The sequence below is a fragment of the Xiphophorus couchianus genome, chromosome 10, assembly GCF_001444195.1.
Source record: "Xiphophorus couchianus chromosome 10, X_couchianus-1.0, whole genome shotgun sequence".
Taxonomy (NCBI): Eukaryota; Metazoa; Chordata; class Actinopteri; order Cyprinodontiformes; family Poeciliidae; genus Xiphophorus; species Xiphophorus couchianus.
Window position 1 is genome coordinate 4,868,458 of NC_040237.1, and position 22,306 is coordinate 4,890,763.

The following is a 22,306-nucleotide window of genomic DNA, read 5'->3' on the forward strand; positions in this document are numbered from 1 at the left end:
ATGTCATGCTGCACAATGCTTTCTTTAGCAAGGAAGGAGAAGCTGGTCAGACATGATAGGAATATGAAGGAAGCTAAAAACAGGAAAAACATAGATGAAGAGTTGATTAGAGATTAACCATCCAGCAGAACAATAAAATTAAACGTTCAGCCAGAGATTCAATGGAGTGCTTGAGATAAAAGCACATTTGTGTAATGAAATGGCCTAGTCAAAGTCCACACCTGGTAAAAAAAATTCTAACAAATAGGTTAGATTTCTTCACTTTGTTGGTTAATCACATAAAAAACTGAAATGTTTTCTGCTGAAACGTTTGAGGGGTGGTAATACCTTTGCATGTTACCTGGAGACAAGACAGCTGAGATTTTTACCTATAACTGGAATCCTGCTTGTGGTAACAGGTATAATTTCAATGAGAATCAGCTGCATCACAGTAACAGCAAGTAGCACCGTGATCTTGAAACTAATCTTCTCTCCACCACCAGTTGGCATCAGGAGGGAGGCAAAGTCCAGACACAAGAAGAAAAGGATAGGCAGCAGAAAGTTGACAACATAAAGTGCAGACTTTCTCTTCATGGTTAGCTGTAAAAAGGTATGTTATCCGGTTAAAATCCCCTTTTCTTTATGATTTTTTATTAAAAGCTGTCTCATTTGTCGATGAGGTGAGTAGATAAAGATTCTTACACAAAGACAGAATACATTTTTATTCAAAATGTATTAAGCACTAAACATAAATGTCCAATTTCTCAAAGCAAACCATTTGAAGCTGCAGTATGTAACTTTTATAAAAATTTTTAAAATGTTCCATACTGCCACCATAGTATGAGACAGATCTCTTGCACCTCCTCCCCGAATTACTATCATCGTCTGAAGAAATGCACCACTCCCAACTAAAAACAGCCAATCAGAGGCAGTAGGAGGGTCTTAGCACTGTCAATCACCCTCATGTGCTTTTCAATGCAGTAATGGCAGAGAAACAACTTACTGATACAATTAAACTGTTTATCCACCATCATCGGTGGCTGTGCAAATTAGCCCAAGCATTTATGAGGCTCTGCTAGCTGCAGGTTATCACAGAGCAAGAGAGTGATGGAGAGGGAGGGACAAAAAGTTTTGATTTTGTCACCTCAAAAATCATAATAATAATTATAATAATAAAATGAATAGAATGAAGTACAATATGGCTGTTTGTGTTAAGAAACATATGAGTCCTCTCAGACAAAAATCATCTCAGCTTACTTGAAAGAAAGAGTAGAAAACAGATGAATGGGAGAACCAGCTTCCTCTTCTCTGATCTGTGATCTGCCATGGGAGACCAACACCCTCTGCACTTATATCTTATCAGTGACCATCATTGATTTTACGTTGAAAACTTTCACTTATCATTTTCATTGTGGTCGTGGTCAGTAGCACTTTGCCAAAACAAAATATAGATAGACGAGCAGCCACAAGATGAAATAAGAAAATTAATATTCAGTTTATTGACCAGAACTACCCTTTCAGGAGGAAGTGAATGGAGACATTTTAATGCAGGCATTGGTTTAAAATCACATGAACGTTAAAAGTAAAGATTTTACTTTCTGTTATACTTGGATGGAGATTATGAGTTTTAGTTTTTAGATTATGTTACTGAAATAATTTCAATATTTTTTTTGAAATGCACTTCTGTATACTATATTAATGGCAACACCAGCAAATAATCAGTTCATTATGCTAAATTTGGAGAAAAATGTGTAAGTTTGTCATAAACTCATTGTTGAGTACCTAAATACAAAGATGAAAACTGGTGTTTTATAATGAGATTTTTTATGTATTTATTTATTTATTTTTTATGATTAATTAGGCTCTATTAGCAACGTAGCAATACGTATTGCTACGTCCATTAGAGCTGATTTTAATGGTAATATAGCAGGAAACCAAAATTAAAGGCTGGTGACAATAAAAAAGTATAGGAGCTGGTAATGTCACAAACCACAATAAATTAATTAAACAAATAAAGTTGCAACACTTTCTTTCTTGAGGACTCCATAATTCAGGCCACATAACCAGATAAATTATTATTATAAAGCTCACAAGGGAAACGTATCTGAACACGATTTTCATTCTTCTTTTTTAAAAAAAATACTTTTACCTTAAATATACAAATAATTTTTTAAAAAGCTACATTTAGAAATCCAATTTTCATTCATCTTCAAAGTTCACAGACACAATAAAGCAAAGAAGAAAAGCCTCTCAGTATTTCCTTTCAGTTGTTTTACTGGACCGTCTATCAAGGCTTTTATCCAGCAACATGATTCCAGGAATTATTTTACATTTAGATGTTAAATAACCACAGAAATATATTAGTCATTTTACCGCTTTTATTCCAAATGCAGAAATTCACTCTCAGCCTGCAACACTTTTAATATGCTGTAATGGACAGCATGACGTTTTATTCAATTTAACAACCCATCCAGAGGTTTTAACATGTATACAACAAATGGAACTGCATTAAGACCACGAATGGAAAAGCCATTAAGCTAAACAGTGAGGGATAATGCTTTGCTAATAGCAAAAATGTGTACTCTTGTAATTCAAATGTCGTCTGCATGCCAAATGTGGTGACCTTGTATTTCAAAACTTAATCACAATAATGTAATTTCACATAGTCAGTGTAAGATAATCGGTAAATGATAAAGTATCTAAACAATGTAAGTGATACATACAGACACAAAATTAAAATATATTGAAAATATTAGAAGTTTTTTGTCACTAATTTTAGAAACTGAAACTCGTAGCTTCATTACAAAGAGTGAAATATTTCAAGCCTTTATTTCTTGTAATTAGTAAAATACATAAATTGAAATGTTTCTATTATATTCTCTAAGTCATGGGCGGGCAATTATTTTTCCATATTTGGCAACATGAGAAATTTGAACTTTGTTAGAGGGCCATATATATATATATATATATATATATATATATATATATATATATATATATTTGCTTACAAGTTTCATTCTACATGAACAGTATTTGATGAATGTTGGCAAAAAGCATTTAGAAATCTTAACCATGTTTATTTAACTTAATGTAAAACAGCAGCATCTATATAAATTTATAACCAATAATAAGGAAAACATATCAAAGTTTGGAACACAAAATTATCCGAGTGTGTAACATTTATGAAATTTTGAACATATTTGAAACATCATTATACAAGTTTTCAAAGACCAACATTGCATTATTTATGTATTTTTTGCAAATATTAATTTATTGGATTTTGATGCCTGTGAAGCGTTGCTCTTTTCTATTCAGAGTACAAAACTTAAAGCTAGGTTAAACTCAAGTCCAGTTTTTTTTTCTCTCATCTCAGTGTAACTAAACCAAAACTGCTCAAATGAAAACTCCAGTGATAAAGCAAACATTTGAGAATGAACCTTTATTGATTGATCTTCCCACTCAGTTATCTTAGATCAGACGACATCCTCTTCAAATTCAAAAATGTACACATTTCCAACAAACTTTTATTATATTGATATATTTTTGTCTGCCTGCTTGTTTATTCTCAGTTGCCCTTCATTGCAGTTTCATGGTCATAAACTAAATTCACATTCATGGCTTAAATAATTGAATCATGCCTGTCATGTATTTTATACACATGCATTTTATTGAGTTGGGTAAACAGCTACCATAACATATCTAGACCTTTTATATGATCTAATTGCTTACGTAGACGTCTAATTTATATAAATTATGATTAAAATATTCTAAAAATGTAATAAGAAATAGGTAGAGCAAAATATTGGTATTTTCATGCAGGTAACAGTTCAAAATGATACCCAGTAAGTTATACATACACAATTGTGTTGCTGTAAAACTCTAAATACATCTGCAGAGACTTTTTAGCTGAATATGTGCTAAATGAAACATAGACTGTAACTCATGAATCTGACATATTTGTAAAAGTTCCTTGAGATTCAAGAAGTCAAAAATACTTTACTGATCATAAAGGGAAATTAAATAATGTTTATTTATTTATTGCTGCATGCATAACCAGAGTTTAAGTTAATTTGAATTAGCTGCACAGTGGCGCAGTTGGTAGCACTGTTGCCTTGCAGCAAGAAGGTCCTGGGTTCGATTCCCGGCCGGGGTCTTTCTGCATGGAGTTTGCATGTTCTCCCTGTGCATGCGTGGGTTCTCTCCGGGTACTCCGGCTTCCTCCCACGGTCCAAAAACATGACTGTTAGGTTAATTGGTTTCTCTAAATTCTCCCTAGAGATGAGTGTGTGTGTGAATGGTTGTTTGTCTTGTATGTCTTTGTGTTGCCCTGCGACAGACTGGCGACCTGTCCAGGGTGAACCCCGCCTCCCGCCTGGAACGTAGCTGGAGATAGGCACCAGCAACCCTCCCGACCCCATTAGGGACAAAGGGTGAACAGAAAATGGATGGATGAATTAAGAAGTATCACATCAAACTTCCCTCTACAGTTTGAAATAATATGTCCTGCATCTAAGCCTGGTGCTTCAGTACGGCAGACAGAAGGATCCTGCAGATTACCTGATAATGTAACAGGAGTGATCCAATACCTTATTAGTCTAGAAACTAATTCAAAGACATTGCATTAATACAGTTTTGAACACTGTCAGACTCCTCTTATCCTCCATGAACTTTTTTAACTGCTGCTATCAAGCAAATGGCGTCTCAACATGACAACCAGCAATAAAAGACAATGAAATGCTCTTCATCAAATTTATCAATAAAGTTAAAACCAATAGAAGTGACTGATTGTTTGAAAAATTGCACCCAAATTCACACTTATGTTATACATCACCAACGTGAACATGTTTAAGAGCTTTTCTGCATTTATCTGATTATGAGAGCCACACAGTGAAGATAACTAATAAAAACACAAACACAGTGGTTACATAAAAATATGTGAACATCTTGTCAATTTTTTTCGCAATTCCTGCCCAGTAGCTGGGCTTTTTCTCCATTTTGTTGCTCAGGAACGTCACAGATCTTTTCATTCCCTGCAGTTCGTCAGAGACATTTTCCACAGCCAGGAACACCTGAGTCAGAAGGTCGTGGCTTCCCTGCAAGAGCGATTCAGTTGGTGGACAAGTTTTAACTACATTCATTTTAAAAATTAACACTGGCATATGCATCTCTGGAAAAATTTAAGAGACAACTTTAAAAAATCAGTTTCTCTGATTTTACTTTTTATAGGTATATGCTTGAATAAAATGAACACTTTTATTCTATGAACTACTGACAACGTGTCTCCGAAATTCAAAGCAAACTTTTTGTATTTATTTGCAGAAAATGAGAAATGGTCAAAGTAACCAAAAAGTTTCAATGCTTTCATACGTCAAGTAATGCAAAGAAAACAAATTAATATTAATTTAGAGACAATATTAATGTTTTAACTCAGGAAGAGTTCAGAAATCAATATTTGGTGGAATAACCAGGAGGTTTTCAATGGGGTTCAGTGCAGTGGTGTCTTAATTTTTTCCAGAGCTGTATATCCAAAACTCTCCAATTCAAGCTCCTCTGAAAATGTTTCTACAGTGTTATAACATATATTCCATAAATAAGCAATTTATTGTTTTGTTAAATAATTTATAGTTGCAGGTTTCCGACGTAATCTTGAAAAGTGTGGAATTTATCTTATGTATTTTCCAGTTGTGGATAAATATGTAACTATAAATTGACTTTATTTAAGTCCAGACCTAACATTGGGTCCCAAATGTTTAGTCTAAAACAAAAAAAAAATGCAGGGAGCTCTCTCTTTATGTTTGTTGAGAGATCACAGTGAGGCTTTTTTTTTTAACACTGTTGCTTTGCATGATTGTTGAGTTAATTGGGTTTTCTAAATTCTCCTTAGGTGTGTGTGTGTGTGTATGCCTGGTAGTTTGTCTTGTGTCTCCATGTTGCCCTAACCAGGGTGCATACTGCCTCTCACCCAATGATTGCTGGAGACAGGCACCAGTTTCAATATTTATATCTAAATATGAATATTGATTGATAAACTAAATCCCATAAACACATCCACAGCAATACTTTTTTCAAACCCAAATCGATTTTTCTTGTTCAATCTGAGTTAAATGTTGTATTGCAAGCTGTAACACTAACCTCTTTGTCAATAGATGCGTATTGATCAGCAGTTTCATCAAATTTGGATGCACAATGAAAGCATTTCTTTATCTCTGAAAAAAAAGTCAAGACAAATAAGTGGACATAGTTTTAAATGCAGTACAGCCATATAATTAAATCATAGAACAATAAGCTGTGTTTAGATTAATAGATGTTCATCTTTACCATGCTCTTCATTCAAACTTTGGGCATCGTCCTGGGACGCTGAGTCCTTCTCTATCAGATTGTTCACCATAATAGTCTCCAGGAGGCTGAGCAACATTAGTCCAAAAATCCCAAGGATGTACACCACTAAGAGGAGCCAACAACACATTAATAAAACACTGGGTCAGTATATTCTGCTCTTGGTCAAAATAGTGGGACCCTGTTTACTTGCTTCTAACCAAAGTCAGTCAAACCCTCTACTATTGTTAATCTTTCTCTTCTATTTGGTACTGTGTTCTTATTTCCTGTCTTTCCATGCCATTCAAACACAATTTAAAAGTTTAAGTTGATTTTTACCTTTTAGGTACTGTACCTGCTTCCCTTTTGTGTTCTTGTCCACCATCTTTGCTACACTCTCTTAACAGCATAAGTTACACATATAGATGTTATCTGGGGGAAAGTTCCTATATTTATTTATTTTTACCTAAAAGGGGAATTTTGCTTGATGTAAAAGGTAGGATCTCGATGAGGATAAGTTGCATCACAGTGACGGCAAGCAGCACAGTGATCTTGAAGCCGATCTTCTCCCCTCCACCATGTGGCAGGAGGAGGGAGAAAAAATCCAGAGACAAGAAGAAGAGGATAGGCAGCACAAAGCTAGCAAAGTGGAGAACAGATTTTTTCTTCATTTCTACCTGTAAAAAGATGTGGGAGATGGTTTGAAATACTTGTTTTTTGATTTAAGAATCAGCGATATTGGCATCTTTTTGTAAGTAAATTAGGCATGCTTAAAGCTTTATACAAAAAGGAATATGGCTGTGAAGTTTATGAATATACCAAAAGTGAAGGGTAAATTTGCTGAGCCAAGCTGCAGAGATTAGCAGTAAATTCTTTATTAACCACTTAATTGTAGTACTTCAAAATTATTTGTACAGTATACATCATAAGCAGTAGGAATGCAAATGTTAGCAATAACAGGAGCTTTAGCAGCAGTAACTGCACTGGAAAACAACCAACACAACTTGGCTCAGCAAAACTAAGACAATAAAAAATGTAGAGAGATCTCTGTCTGTAGAACATACTTACAGTGTAAACAACAACGGTTTGATTGTATCCATAATGGTTCACTGTAGAACTGGTGACAGACATGTTGACAAACACCCACTCAAATTCTGTCGCCATTATTTCACGAGACCACTTTGATATTACTGAACTATCTCTTTCTACGTCAATTTCTAATTCATGTTCTAAGACGAACAGAAAAGCAAGAAAACAACAGTTATTCTTAAAACCAGGCATCAAAATGTCAATGTCAACACAACATGTGTTTTAGATTTAATTTTCTATAGATTTCCAAATCAGAAAGTTGTTCTGGTGTGTGTTTTGTTTGACGTACCATTGAAAATTACATTTAAAATTTTGCTTTAGTTTAATTATACATAGATAAACTGAACTCACCTGCATACAAGTAGGACTTGAAAGTGATGTTACACTTCTGAATGTCAAAAGGGAATTTGTAAACATGCATCCTACAGGCGCTGATCACAATCTGGTCATTCCTAAATTCAATCGACCCATTACTGTGTATTTTGAGAAAGGGGCTTGGAGGAGCTTTGTCCTTCTCTACCCTGTGAAAGAATAGATGATTGTTTGAAGTTTGCAATGGTAGATTTCAAATATTGAATATTCTAGGAACACTGCTTTTTAACAGCCAATAGCAAAAAAATATATATCTTTTTACACATTTATATTTTAAAGGTCTGTATCAAGAAGAAACTGACACTGAAGTCGAATTCCTTGCTTGTGTAAACAAACAGAGGATACACAAGGCTGAGAGCGAACATGAAGCACATAGACAAGAAGCACAGGAGTCTGAGTGGAGAGATTTTCCTAGTGGAGACTGTGCCAGAGCATGTGCTGAGATTTAAATCCTGTCAGTCTTACTGGGACCTCAGAATGCTGCACTGTAAAACATATGAAGGTTTAATTTGAAAATGAAAGTCCACCTGCTGCCTTGAAAATACAATTTAAGTCAAGAAAATTTTATTGGTTTTAATTCAGAAATTAAAGTTTCTGAAGTCAATTTAACAAGTTGTCTAAACATTTTTTTTTAGTTCATTACGCTTGAGTTGTGAGTTTTAACTTGATGATGCAGTGTAAATCAAATAATTATTTCACAATATGCAAGAAAAAAATGTCTTCACCTAGCTAAAGAGCACACATTTCTCTTTTATTTTAACAATATCAAGTTAAAATAACTACTTATTTTACTTTAGAATAATTTAAGTTCGTCGTTCAAATTGCATGAACAAAATTTCTGATCTGATAATGAATTCTGCTCAAAAACATTTAGTGTGAATAGAACATTTCCCTCAAGCTTTGCAAATTTAAAATAAACATTCGTCTTCACACAAGCGTCAGATCAATGTGACGCACTTCCACCTCAGGATACAAAAACATGCCGCTAAGCACTCTGGGAAATAGCTCTCCCCCTGTCTTTTCTTCATTCGATTTTTTTAAGTGCTAACCTAAAATCTCTAGTTTATTCAACTGGTGGAGGTTTGACAAAATTAATAAAATGTTAACACAACTTACTAATGTAAATTTATCTTTCACAAACTCACATTTAGGTTCAAAATCTCAAACTTGATAAATTTATTTTACTTAATGAGTAGAAGATGGTAGATACAACTAAATGCAGCTCAAATGTTTACAGTGTGGTTCAAACATAATGCCACACTGATTTTGAGCAAAACTATGGGAAACAAGAGGGTGTTGAACCATCTTGCTGGGAAAAGAGTGGCTGTTAAAACACCCACCAGTGTAAAAGAAACCAGTTGGTGATTTAAATGCTTACTTTAAACCTAAGTCTCTCAGGATTCTACACTACATGTATACTCACATCTCTTCAATTGTTAAGTCTGGCTTCCACAATACCTCTGTGGGAACAATTATTTCTGAAATTCCACAGAAGTCATCTTTATTCCATAAAGCGTAGTCATTTCCCCACTCCTGGATGGAAAAATAAAATAAAATCAAGCAGAGTGAGTGCATGGAGCATGGTTAAATAAAGGATGCAACTTAAAAAGTATTAAATTGTTTTTTATTGAATAGCCATTTATGAAATGCATCTTTCTCAGAAATAACTCACCATGTAAATCCAAACATATGCAATGAATGTCTGATCTGTCTCTTTCTGTGCATAAAGAAATAAACTTTATATATTTCAGTTTGAAAGTTAATACAAGTATAGTTATGAACAGAGTAATGAAACTTGTAAATTGTTTACTTTATGTACTTTAACTTTTATGCCAGTCTTTCATAACTGCAGCTCCAGTTTACAGCCATGGAAAAAAATAGTAAGCATAAAGTAAAACTGCATCCTGTGATTCAATAGCTCTAACTTTTAGCAGCACCAACGTGAAGCAGGCATGACCGTCTTCAGCAGTTACTTTGAGATATTTGTGCTGATTTTCTGTGTTTAATTATTGACAGACATGGTATTGCAAATTATTGCTAAAAATGTCTTATGTCTCATAATATTTCCCAGACTGATGGACATTTGCCTCTCCAGTGTCCATTGTAATGTCTTTCCGACTTGGCATTGTCTCAACACACACTTGTATGCTCTGGACCAACAAACTGCTGAAATTATTGCTTTTCAAGAGCAACCACTTGCCAATTATGATGAAATAAAACAGATTCCTTACAGAAATGGCAATTGCTATAGTAAAACATAATCTAACAAATATATATATATATATATATATATTATTTAGGACTTAGCAATATATAATGATTTAACATGAGAATCAAAGTAAAAGAAAAAAATCGAAACTCAGAAATTCAAAAGCCCATTGTCAAAAGTAAAGAGTAAAAATAAAAAAATAATTAAAAAACAGAACATTATGGCTTACCACATCCAGGATGGCATAGACTATCATTTCAAGGTATAAGACTGTTTTATTTGTATGATCTTTAACAGGTCTGCTCATGGTGAAAGTTTCATTAGCTTTGGTCAGATGCAGGTGATCAAGAACATTCTGATAACTGCAGGTGGATGCTGCAAACAGAACAAAAACTTTATAAGAGAAAAACGTGAAAATCACAAAATGCAATCAAGCCACCATGTAATGCTTCGTGGGTAAATTGTAGTTTTAAGTTTAATTATGTACTGTGTGCTGTAAAATTGTCAATTCCTCTTTAGCTTTTCATTCCAACATTAAGACTTCAAATGTACTATTTGGTTTAGAAGATTTTTAGTGCATGGCTGTAAAGTGAAAGGTAAACTTTTTCGTCAAAGCAATGAGCTGGAAAGTAGCATTGCTTCATCAGATCTCATTCCTCCATTAATTAATGGAAGAAATTTCTGTCTCCTCATGTGCAAAGCTGGTAAAGATTTATCTAAAAAGACCTGCTGCTGTTACTGCAGTTCTACAAAATGAATACACACCAGACAGTTTTCTCTTTTTTATTTGTAAAAAAATATTTAAATCCATTCAATTTCCTTTCATTTCCCAATTATTATTTACTGTATGGAGTTTTTTTTACTGGAAATTTGAAATAAGATCAATTGAATGCTGTGATTATAACATGACAAGATATTCAGCTCTGATGCATTTCCTACTAAAAGGTTTAAAAATGGAGATTAACCCATGATTAGATTAAACACAATAATTTCCAAACAAAAAAAAAGTCAGGTTTACCTTTGTCATCAGATGTCTGGTTTGATGTTGAATTTGAAAAATGTGTAAATACATAATTTGTTGCATTTTCAACTGTCATTGAAAAAAATCACAGCATAAATTGGTTATAGATTTTATCTTTCATGTTAGACTTTTACAATATTTTCAAGACAACAATAATGGAATGGAATTTGTACAATAAAAAAATATCCATCAGAACAGATCAATTAACAGAAACTGGATTACCTGAAACGTCCTTAAAGCTCTGATTTGACATTAGTGGGTCATCATGAACATCTGGTGACACACAGCTGCCTAACAGTGGAATACATATTTCTTTCAGTATTTTCCGAATACACATTTATACCATCATGAATAAAAATCCACCCTTGTGTTGGACGACAAACACTTGACTTTTTTTTCGCATGTCCACTTGATTTAAAATGATATACAACCTTTCTTTGGCTCTATTTTTATTTTTTTTTCAAAAGGAGTCTTTATAATGCGTGTCATTAAATTTTTTATTAGCTCTAAATGTGTTAAAATTCACCCATTTTATTTTGTGTTTAAAAAACACATCAGTGATGTCTGGTCAACAGTCAGAGCTCCAAGCTGTGGCTGCCAGTGATCCATTTTGAACTGGTTCCATTCAGACATCTAAAAGTTTATAAAAAATATTTGGTATTTCTCATTTTTATGGCATAATTTACAAATCAGTGTATTGACACTGAGTTTGATTAAAATATGGACATTTCGACATTAGTAATCCACAGAAAAAATAGTGAAGCTATTTTTTTGTTGCATATTTGGTCAGATAGGCAACAAACACACAAAAACAATCTGAATACATAGATGACATCCCGTCCTAAAGGTCCACATCTTAAGGTAAAAGTTGTTTTGGAAATGCTCTTTTAACTATAGTAGCACTTATCCTTGTGGCTGATTTAAAGTTTTATCTAAAGTTTGTTTTTTTAGAGCATTATAAATGTATTTTTATATTTATCAGGGCACGCAATTAAGATTGTTATGAAATATTTATTATTCAGTTTAATCAAATGTTACCTGTGAATGGGGGTCAAAATTCCCCATGTGAACAGCCTCTCTAAAATATTAATTCATGCACTTCAATCTCACAGTTACTTATTGTGGTCACAACATACAAAGTTCAATCCAATTAATATTCAATAAGGCTTTGGGATTTTTACTCTAACAACTAAAGATGTTCAGACTATAGAAATATTCACTGCAGGAAATGATCTCATCTTACCTGTGAGGAGAAACATGAAGCAAGTTAAAGTAAAAATCATTGTCTGAGAGGTCAGTCTGCAGCTCTGTCCTGTTCGAGCAATCTTAAGATGTGATGTGTTAAAATCATTACCAAGAAAAGCCAACCTCCTCAGCACTTAGAGTCTGTCTGTTTAACAGCATTTCTAATTTCCGTTGTGGTTTGGGATGAGTAATGCTTTGTGAAAAGTTAAGACAAATAGAAGAGGTTCTCTTCCAGGAAGTTAGAGGAAAAATAACTCCAATAAAAAGTCCTTTTAGCAACAGGCAGCAAAGTATTGAGACCACAATGCAAGATGTCAGTGATTTAAAAGCTTTTGAAAATAAGTGGAAATAAGTTGATACATTATTTTTAAAGATTCAATTGAGAATCTTTAAAAAGAAAATCTCGAAAATTATGCTAACAGATGCCCTTCATCTCATTCAACTTAGCGTGGGCTATTTGTCTTAATATATTATAAAAAGTTAAGGTACTAGATGTGAAAAGTTGGACATAACGAAAAACACTTTTCTAAAGGCAGTTCTGCAGAGTGTTGACTTAGAGGTTGCAATACAAATGCACTCTTTTCAGATTTTATTAGAGAAAAAATTGACGATCTTTATGTTTTATGACAACGATTATTGCAGTTAAAGTGCTCTGTTGTTGTATAAAGCCTGACTGGTGTGACTAAAACTAGCAAAGAAGATGCCTCACGTATGTGGGATTGTGATATTTTTAGTTTTAAACTGGAAATAGAGAAAGTTTTCTAGAGCAGTGGGATCACCATTCTTTGACAACAACTGCTGCAAAGATCCAAGAGTAATGGACTAACTCACTGCAAGGCTTTGCTTGAAAATGAAAACTGTAGCTTTTATTCAGAAAATGTATCCTGATTTGGTTTGGACCAGCACAATTGTGAATGTCCAAACATTTTGAATTTGGAAGGGACTAATCATGCAGGTTAAAATCAGCAATTAATGCTCTTCAACACTAATCATTAACTTGTTATACTTTTTTCTGAAGTAATCACTATTCTCTCACTGAGTGGCATGGCTGCCCATTTCCTTGTTGATAATGACCCATTTTCACAAGGTCTTTTGCTTCTGTTCTGGTGATTTGGACATGTCACATGTCATGTTCATCTCTACCTGAACATTATGGGTTGACATTAGACTGTCTGAGGTCCACAAATCTCTTCCTGATGTCTTGGCTGATTTTCATTTGTTGCCATGCAAAGGAAACAATATTTTTGAAGGTTTAGCTTAAATATATCCAACTGTTTGCCTCTACCAATTAAGGTTGTTTAGCAAAAAAAATATTTTTGATGTTCTGATAGACGCATGCATAAAAAATACAGAAACCAGATGTAAAAACAATGTTTCTAAACTATTTATTTGTTGGGACTGTTCGACATTTGAAATAGCAACTTCAAATGTTGCTATTTGAAGTTACTATTCAAATAGCAACACCATGCATTTTATTTAAATGTCAGACAAGAGACAGTGATTTTTGTTATACTACCTATAGCATGAGACATAGCTTCTGAGCGTTAAAAAGACTTTACTTTCAAAGTAAAAGCACACATTTCAACATGCTATGATGGATTTCTTTACCATTTATTCAGTTTAACAGTCAACAAATTTCTGGTACATATTAGCACAATATGTAACAAATAGAACAGATTTAGGAATAGGCTTAAATGCTCTGGATAAACCATACAGACTTTAATTTACCAAGACAGATGAAATGGATGTTTATCTCCTAGCACAACATGCAAGATCATAAAATGGTGTTTGTAACTTTAGAATGTCCCATCAGTTTCTTAAACACGTTGTGTATTTATTTAAAAAGAGATGCACATAGTAACATTTCACATATAACCACACGATTCAATAATTCATACTGCAAGTCTTTTTGCTGAATTATGGATAGCACATACTAATCCACTTTACATGTATGATCATTTTTATTTTTCAGTGGAGCCCAAAGTTGATTATTAACACTGTTGCACAAATTACCAGCGTTAGCAAAGCAAAACTATGCAGTGGGGGAAAAAAATGAATGATCAGACAACACACAAACACTTCTTGAAATTAATAAAATGCACAAAAGTCAAACATGCCAATGTTCAAAATAAACAAAAAATAACTATTTGTTCGTTTAATCACTACTCATCTGCAGAATACCACATTATAGAGACAAACAGTAAAAACAGGACAACTGCTGTGACATAAAAAACTGCAAAAGTCTTGTTTATTTTCTGTGCAGTTCTGGTCCAGTAACCAACTTTATCCTCCGCCTGTCTGCCACTGAGAAGAGTTATTGATTTCTTGATTTCTCCAAGCTCATCTGACATCTTTTCGAGTGCAATGGAGACTTCGGTAACTCCGCCCTTGTTGCCCTGCAGACATGTTTGTCATCAAACTCATATATGAACGTCATACAGAAAGATGCTACTTTTAAAGTTCTTACCTCTTTTCCAATAGAAAGCCTTCCATCAGCCGAGTTTTTGTTAACAGATGCACAGTTACTACAATTCTTGATTCCTGAAAAAATTAAGTACATTTTGTCCAGGCTTGAGCATTTGAATCAAAACAGAACATGACTGAGTGAACATTCGAACTGATTAAAGTTTGATCTCACCAATAAAACATGTGTGCGAGTTGGTCAGTTTCTCCTCCTGACCTTCAATTGGGTTTTTTGTCTTTTCCTGATCATTGTCCTGCCATGCGTCTCTATTAATTAGATGAATCACCAAAATTGTTTCCAACAGGCTGAGCAGCATAAGAGCAAAAGTCCCAATGCAATAAACCGCTGAGGGGGAGCAAACAGATAAACATATAAGTAGAAATGAAATCAGATATTTATATGCACCAAGTATAAAGACACATCCACGTTATTCCCACTACCTGAAGTTAATCAGTAACTCTCTTGTTTTTGGCATAGTTAGAATTACCAAAACTATTTACATTTAATACAACAATTCTGAAAAGAGCATTTTTTAGGGCTTTTTGTGTAACATTCTTTGAATTTAGAAGTTTACATGCATTGTTACATTCGGAGTATAAACAGGGGTTGCTAGTATCGCCTGGTGACATTATGATGTTGTGGGGCTGCTTTGCTGCAGGAGGAACTGGTGCACTTTCTAAAATAGATGGAATCTGAAAGGCCATGAGAGAGTAAAGCAACAATAAACCTGACGGAGTTAGACCAGTTATGTCAGGAGGAACAGACCAGAACTCCAGCAAACTATTATTAGAAGCTTGTGAAAGGAAATCTAATAAGTTTCAACCAAGTCATACAGTTTAAAGAACTCTAATAGTGACCAAATTTATGCAAGCTTCTGAATTTGAAGAAAGTTGCAAAAAAATCTCTAAGAAACATTCTTACTAAGCTTTTTGACATTTAGCAAATAGAAACAATCTTAGTATTTCTAACTAAGCTAAAAGAAGAAAAGTTTGGTCTGATTTAACTTCAGACCAGTGAACAAAAATGTGATTGTGTCTTTTAATATAAATATCTGGTTTCAGCTGTATTTGTAAAAGGAAAAATGCTTAACCTATTAAGGGAATCTTATCCGAGGAAGATGGAAGAATGTCATTGAGAATGAGCTGCATCACTGTGACGGCAAGCAGAATGGTGATTTTGAAGCCAACCTTCTCACCACCGGTGTCTGACATGAGGAGGGAGGCGAAGTCCAGACACAGGAAGAAAAAAACAGGCAGCAAGAAGTTTGCAATGTAGAGAACAGACCTCCGCTTCATGTTTATCTGAAAAAATGTGGGAGAAATTAATTTCTTTCTATTCTGCAAAAACATAAGTAACTGTATACAATGTGAGAAAGCATTTGAAGCAAAACAAATGGTATAGTTCAGCATTCTAATGCAAAAAAACAATTGATTGCATTAGATGGACTAATGCAATGCATCTAGGCCACTTCAGTGAGAACACTTGTCTAATCTGTGGTTCATACTAATAGTGAATCAGAGACGACACAAGCTTAAGTATTTAGAGGTTGTAAATATGACTTTCAGAGGTTGAAACTAGTAACCGGAATGCTGAAAATTTGTGTTTAAATGACATGGTTGTTGATTTCAGTCTGAGTATCTCAAAAGCTGTTGATATACTGCAGGTTTATAAAGTATAGTCAGAAAAAGACAAAACATTCAGTGATCACCAGTTGAGAGGCATTTGAGGGGTTAGAACTGCATCATGTATTGACCATAAAGCTGCAGTAACTTTTATGTAAATATGTTTTTGTTAAAACTGTCACTATAATGGGACAGTGTAATATGAGACAGATGATCTGTGAAAAAAATCAAGCTCCTTTGCCTCCTCCTCCTTGTGGTCCTGCTGCCATCTGCAGAAATACACCAAAACAAATGGCCAAAAACAACCAGTCAGAGCAAGGAGGAGGGCCTTAGCGCTGCCAGTCATGCTCCTGTATGCACTGCTCACCTCACACCCTCCCAGTCAGTGCTTACAGGCTCTGGCTGTGCAAATGGTGTAGAAACAAGTTACTGCTTACTTATCGGTGCATTCATGGCAGCCTCCACCGTGGAGGTGGAGCTTTTAGCCCAGCAGAGAGAAAGGTGTGAGCATCATGTACATGAGTGTGATTAACAGCGCTAAAACCCTGGCTCTGGCTCCCACAGGAAAACAACCAATTTGTCTTACATGTTAAATTTGTCTGTACTTACATTCATGCAAAGGTAAAGGAAAAAAATACATTAAGACATTAAGCTGAGCTGTTAAAAATACTCACTGTGTAAACAATCATTGTTTGATTGAAGCCAAAATGGTTGACGGTTTTGCTTGTGACTGTCATGCTGACAAACAGCCACTCATACTGCGTCTCCATAGCTTTTCGAGACCACTCTGAGATCTCCGAATTGTTCTTGTAGTAAAATAACTTTATTTCTTCATCTGAGTCAGAGAAACAGACAAACCAAAACGGCTTTATAGACTAATCCCAGCATGTTATCATGGAAAATGCACATGTGGCATATGTCTTTTGGTATGCAAACACAAGCTATAAAGTCAGTTAAAACATGTTTTGGAGTTTACCTGAGTACATAATGGACTTGAAGGAGATGTTGCAGCTTTGTACGTCGAATGGGAATTTGTAAACACGCATCCTGCATGTGCTGATCACCACCTGGTCATTTCTGAATTCAACCCAGCCGTAGTTCCTGATGTTGAGATTAGGACTTGGAGAGGCTTTGTCCTGCTCTGTCCTACAGAACAATAAACACAGACAATGACCTTCAAATTAAGCCACTGTGGTGTGTCTCAGTTAAGCAATTAGACAAAAAACTAATTTTTACCACGTGCTTTGGTTGGAGGCAAAAATATAATTTTATTATTATGTTGGAATTTGAGCTTGCAGCATTTTATAACATGAGTTTCTCTAATGGACTCGATTTGGTTTGGTCATTTTTGTCCACTCCAATCTGCTTAGGAATGTGAGCAAATATGAACTGAACACCAACTTACATCTCCTCAATAGTCATATCTGGCATCCACAAATATTTAGTGGGGACTAAGATATGTGTGGTTCCACAGAATTGCTCCGGGTCCCACCAGATGTGCTCATTGTCCCATCTCTACAAAAGATGGGGTTGATGTTACAATCAAAAGATAAACGTAGGGATAGAGAATGAATTTTTTTTTTAAAGTACCAAGAAAAGTCTAATTTAAAAGGAAAGTAAAAAACAATCTTCACAAAATTGGCAAATGTGTAAGGTAAGTTAAACTCACCAAGTAAATCCAAATATATGCAATGAAAGTCTGGTCACTTTCTCTCTATGAGGAAAGGAAAGAAGTTGAGGGATTTTTTTTCCATCAGCAAAATGGCATCTGACATTTAACAACACTATATGAAAAAGCGCTTAAATCATGAATAACTTATGACACTTTATAAGCCTGTCCTGCCTTAGAAGTGATCCTTTACAACTTTTGAGAATATATTCAGAGAAGTTTCTCAAAGACAAAGGAAAAATTTCCATTCAGTGGAAAATACTTCCTCTTAAGTCAAAAGTTTGATGATATATTTAAACAACAAGTAATGTTACTGGTATCAGTCCTATATTCATTTTCAGATCGATACCAAAATACGCAGTATCACACACCTCTGCAAAATTTGGAAAAGTCCAGCTGTCATGACTATTTATCCCAAGCATTGCAGGACGTTTTAAAAACTTACCACATCTAGAATAGCATAAATCCTCATGTCCAGAAGTACCCACGTCAAATGACTTTGGTGTTTAACGGGCCGACCCACAGTGTACTTGTCACTGTCCTGGGTCAGATTCAGGTGGTTCAAAACAGCCCGAGTACTGCATTCCTCTGGAGAATGAACCTCATGTTCTGAAGTTATAGGAAGCATGAAAGGGTTCACTTATCAAAAACAATAATGAAATGTTGACTTTCACTCCTGTTTTAACTTTTGTACCTTCACCGTTTTCTCCATCATGGTTGTTATGACTTGTCAAAATTACTTAAAGTTTGTTTGAATAAAAATGATTACATACCAATGTTTTGAAGTATATTTAAAGTTTCAGTATTTATAACCAAACAGTTTAACAGTAAAACTAAACTAAACCAGATCGTTTTCCCCTCCAAATTTGGACATAACTTCAAGATCTAAGATTATTGACTTACACTTAAAACATGAAGACAATTCAATAAATCTCTTTCAGTCAACATGCTGATATGGTGTGAAACATTTAATTATTCACTGCCCATTGCCAACTTCTATCATGAACAGATAAACCCTCTTTTTTCAGGAATACAGTAACAACATTGTTTAAATGTGACTGCGGTCACAGAACTATGAAAGATGGATTTTTAACAAAATTGCATAGAAACAAATAAGCTGCTTGTTGAAGTAATCACTTGCCAAAGTTTGCATCCCAAAAAAGCGTAGATAGGATTTCACTGTCATTGTTTGTCCAAAACAAAGCAAACGAGTTTTGTTGTCAAGTATGACAGAAAACAAAGTATAAAATAAAGTATTAACATTGCAGTTAAATAAACAGATATAGTTAAAAGCAACACGTTATCTAAATTTATAAGTGTAAAAGTCACTGGATTTGCATGTTCAGTCATAATTCCTGGCTTTGTTTGCTCCTTAGGTTCTTTAAGTCCTGAGGTTGTGTGCTCTACTTTAGTTTATGTGTTACATAAATTAATATTTATCATTAATAATAATGTTAATTTATTATTTCCACTATTATCTAGTTTTCCATTTTATTTTCTATCTTATAGCTTAATTAATTTCCTTTTTTGTGTCATTATTTTTCCTGTTTTTCCGTAGGGTGTATTTATTTCATATGATTTTTATTTAACATCACATTTTATTGAGATATTTTTGCATTTTTCTGCATTATAAAATATTGTCATTTATACATACAAATCTTGTTAGATAGTTTAAATATAAATATACTCTCACTTAAATGTTCCTGTGAAATTAAAATTGATTTCTTTCAACAGTACCTGTGTTTTGAGATACTTTTTAAACGTATATATCTGTCTTTGTATCTATGTTTTTAATATATATGGTATAATATCCACTTACCTCGAATTTGTTCAAAGACCAGCTTCATGTTTTCTATACTTGGGTACTCCATTAAACTTATATCTATATTTGCTGATAAAGAGAAGACAGTTTGTTAACAGTAAAAACACAGGTAAACTTTAAAAATAATACAGAAATGTTCCATCATGTTATATGTGCTTGTGTAAATAAAATTTATAAAAACATATCTATTTTATTACCACATTATATTTGGTATATACAGCTCGGTAAATGCCATATGTCATTGTCAAATTATACAGACTGTCCCTCTCTATTTTATTAGTGTGATTGTTAAATAATTTTCTGTAAAACATAAAATGATATATTCATTTATTGATTCTTTTGTCTGCACAAATGGGTTTGAATTTGGTTAAAGAATAAAAACAGACTCTCCTTTCAGGAGATTATTAACATTCCCCAAAATAGTTTTTACCTTTAGACAACGTGAATAACAACAATAAGATCATTAATTATGAGAGCAAACAGTACATTGGGTTTGGTTTTTAAATTTATCCAATTTTAAGTGATTTAAGTCATTGAGTTTTGTACCAGCCATTAAGACCAAGTATTCATCAGGGTTTGGATCAGAGGTATTTCCACCTGACAGAAAGAGAGACACAATAATACACAATAATAAAGACTTACATTTCTGATATATTTATTTGATTTGAGGTGAAAAATGTTTTCAAAGACTCAAAGTTTACCCAAATATCTTGTAAATCCAATTCGGTCACACAAATATATTCACAGAAATATTTTTATAATTTAGCTCAACAATTTGAAATGTAATTTTTGAGATAATATACAACCTATATCAGGGATTGTTGATGGAGGCGGGTAAACTTCTGGATCAGAGGTATTTCCACCTGACAGAAAGAGAAAGTTTTTCACAAATATCACCAATGTTATCTCTATGTAGACATGCCTGTGCATCTTTTAAATTCAGAAATATTGTAATATACCCTAAATCATCCACAAGCTAAATAGGAACCTTGAACCACCTTGATGACCTCCACAGCAGAGATTGAAGAGTCTCAACTAAAGTTTCTAAACTCCAATTCCTTAAATGGGAGATATTATAGAGGTTTACTGTGGTTACCTATGAATAGCTAAAACTTGCAAATACTTATACCTCCTATAAAAACACAAAACTACTTATGCTATTAGTTCAAACACAAAATATACCTTATTATGCATTAATGTACACAGTGGAAACTGTCTTAGTACTACCACAAAAACGAATATCTACCACATTCCTCATTTTCGCTCTAGAGGGTAAAATTAGCACGAGAAAAAATAAATTCTGCTCCCAGGCTGCATTTTATTTGGAATATTTTAGATATGTACTATAAAAAAATATGTGAATATGCAAATTTTCCATGAGTAATTGGGAGTTACATTCCACAGAAAAATATATGATAGTAAAGACTCATATTTTCAGATTTACTCCATTTGACTTAGGTGAGAAATATTTTCAGTTCACCCAAATATTTTACAATTAAGTGTGACAGATGCAAATACATAATGTTCACAGAAGCATTTCTACAATTTATGTCAACATTTTAAAGTATGCTTTTGAGATAATGTATAGTATAATAATTCAACCTTCAAGAACTTTTAGAATATTAGTTTCGTACCTGACATTTCGTCAAACGTTCTGGATGATCCTGGAAGATCTTCAAGTTGTTGTAACGATGAAGTATTTCCATCTGAAAGCAAAACTTTACTATTACATTCATAAATTGTGATGAAGACATCTTGACGTAAATGTTACACGCCTAGACTGGGATATTTGTTGTTAAAAACGTAGATTTTACTGTCTGGTGTTTTTATGTTTCTTGTCAGCTTGCAGAGACATTCAAACATTTCTCTATCACAAACTGAAGAGTGTGTTCATTAGTAGTTCAGTTTTAGTTATTGTAAAAAAGTTTAATATAAATTATTAATTCAATCACCTTAAAAGAGCGAAATACATGTGACAATGTTCAATTCATTTGACTTTATGTCACATCAGCTAGATACTTTTCCTGCCTAAGTGGCAGTAATGTAATTGTAGAGAAGAGCAGAGGGGAAAGCCATTAGCTGAGGTTTTAACATGGTGATTAGAAATAAATAAGATGGAAGATGAACCAGAGAAGCAAAAAAACATTTAGAAGTAAGAATCAGTTGAGAAAATAAAACAAAAACAGGACAGAAAGAAATCACAAATTTCTCCTGCCTCTGATTTTTTTGTTGCCATTTTCCTTATTTTCCTCCAAATTTATGGATGTATCATTACATCTTTAGTTGGATGTATCATCCATAAATTTATTTATTACTTTTACTAGCCTCTTTTTCCAAAAGCAAGGTCTCAACAGCAGATGGGATTTAAACATTACTTTCCATAAACAAACAACACTTATAGATTGTTAATTTGTAACTGTAACATTAGTTTTAGACACAGTACTAGAAGGGTGTCTTGTAAAATAAAGATATTTCCACCCCAGTTTGCTACTGTTGATA

At 33.8% G+C, this 22,306-nt stretch overlaps 2 protein-coding genes across 2 annotated transcripts; both read right to left on the reverse strand.

The window, feature by feature from the left end:
• Window positions 1-204: 204 nt before the first annotated feature.
• LOC114152412 (5-hydroxytryptamine receptor 3A-like) lies at window positions 205-11,238 on the reverse strand. The gene is made up of 9 exons (XM_028030316.1): window positions 11,208-11,238; window positions 10,194-10,339; window positions 9,428-9,472; window positions 9,179-9,288; window positions 7,735-7,904; window positions 7,363-7,523; window positions 6,761-6,971; window positions 6,298-6,423; window positions 205-221 (listed from the first exon to the last, which is right to left on the reverse strand). The coding sequence occupies exons 1-9, from the start codon at window positions 11,236-11,238 to the stop codon at window positions 205-207; spliced, it is 1,017 nt and encodes a 338-aa protein (XP_027886117.1).
• A 2,611-nt stretch (window positions 11,239-13,849) lies between these two features.
• LOC114152413 (5-hydroxytryptamine receptor 3E-like) lies at window positions 13,850-21,448 on the reverse strand. Its single transcript, XM_028030317.1, has 12 exons — window positions 21,442-21,448; window positions 20,354-20,404; window positions 19,805-19,876; window positions 18,431-18,594; window positions 17,986-18,030; window positions 17,722-17,831; window positions 17,293-17,462; window positions 16,991-17,151; window positions 15,785-15,995; window positions 14,869-15,039; window positions 14,698-14,771; window positions 13,850-14,626 (listed from the first exon to the last, which is right to left on the reverse strand). The coding sequence occupies exons 1-12, from the start codon at window positions 21,446-21,448 to the stop codon at window positions 14,393-14,395; spliced, it is 1,470 nt and encodes a 489-aa protein (XP_027886118.1). The 3' UTR covers window positions 13,850-14,392.
• Between the last annotated feature and the right edge of the window lie 858 nt (window positions 21,449-22,306).

Bases quoted from the DNA above. Each gene is read 5' to 3' on its own strand.
- LOC114152412 (XM_028030316.1), bottom strand. From the start codon at position 11,238: ATGTCAAATCAGAGCTTTAAGGACGTTTCAG. The intron at 7,905-9,178 runs GTGAGTATACAT...ATTCTTTCACAG, and splicing joins GACTTAACAATTGAAGAGAT to GGTAGAGAAGGACAAAGCTC. The intron at 6,972-7,362 runs GTAAGTATGTTC...ATCTTTTTACAG, and splicing joins AAACCGTTGTTGTTTACACT to GTAGAAATGAAGAAAAAATC.
- LOC114152413 (XM_028030317.1), bottom strand. The intron at 19,877-20,353 runs GTACAAAACTCA...TCTCTTTATCAG, and splicing joins ATACTTGGTCTTAATGGCTG to CAAATATAGATATAAGTTTA. The intron at 14,627-14,697 runs GTAAGAACTTTA...ACATGTCTGCAG, and splicing joins GGCTTTCTATTGGAAAAGAG to GGCAACAAGGGCGGAGTTAC.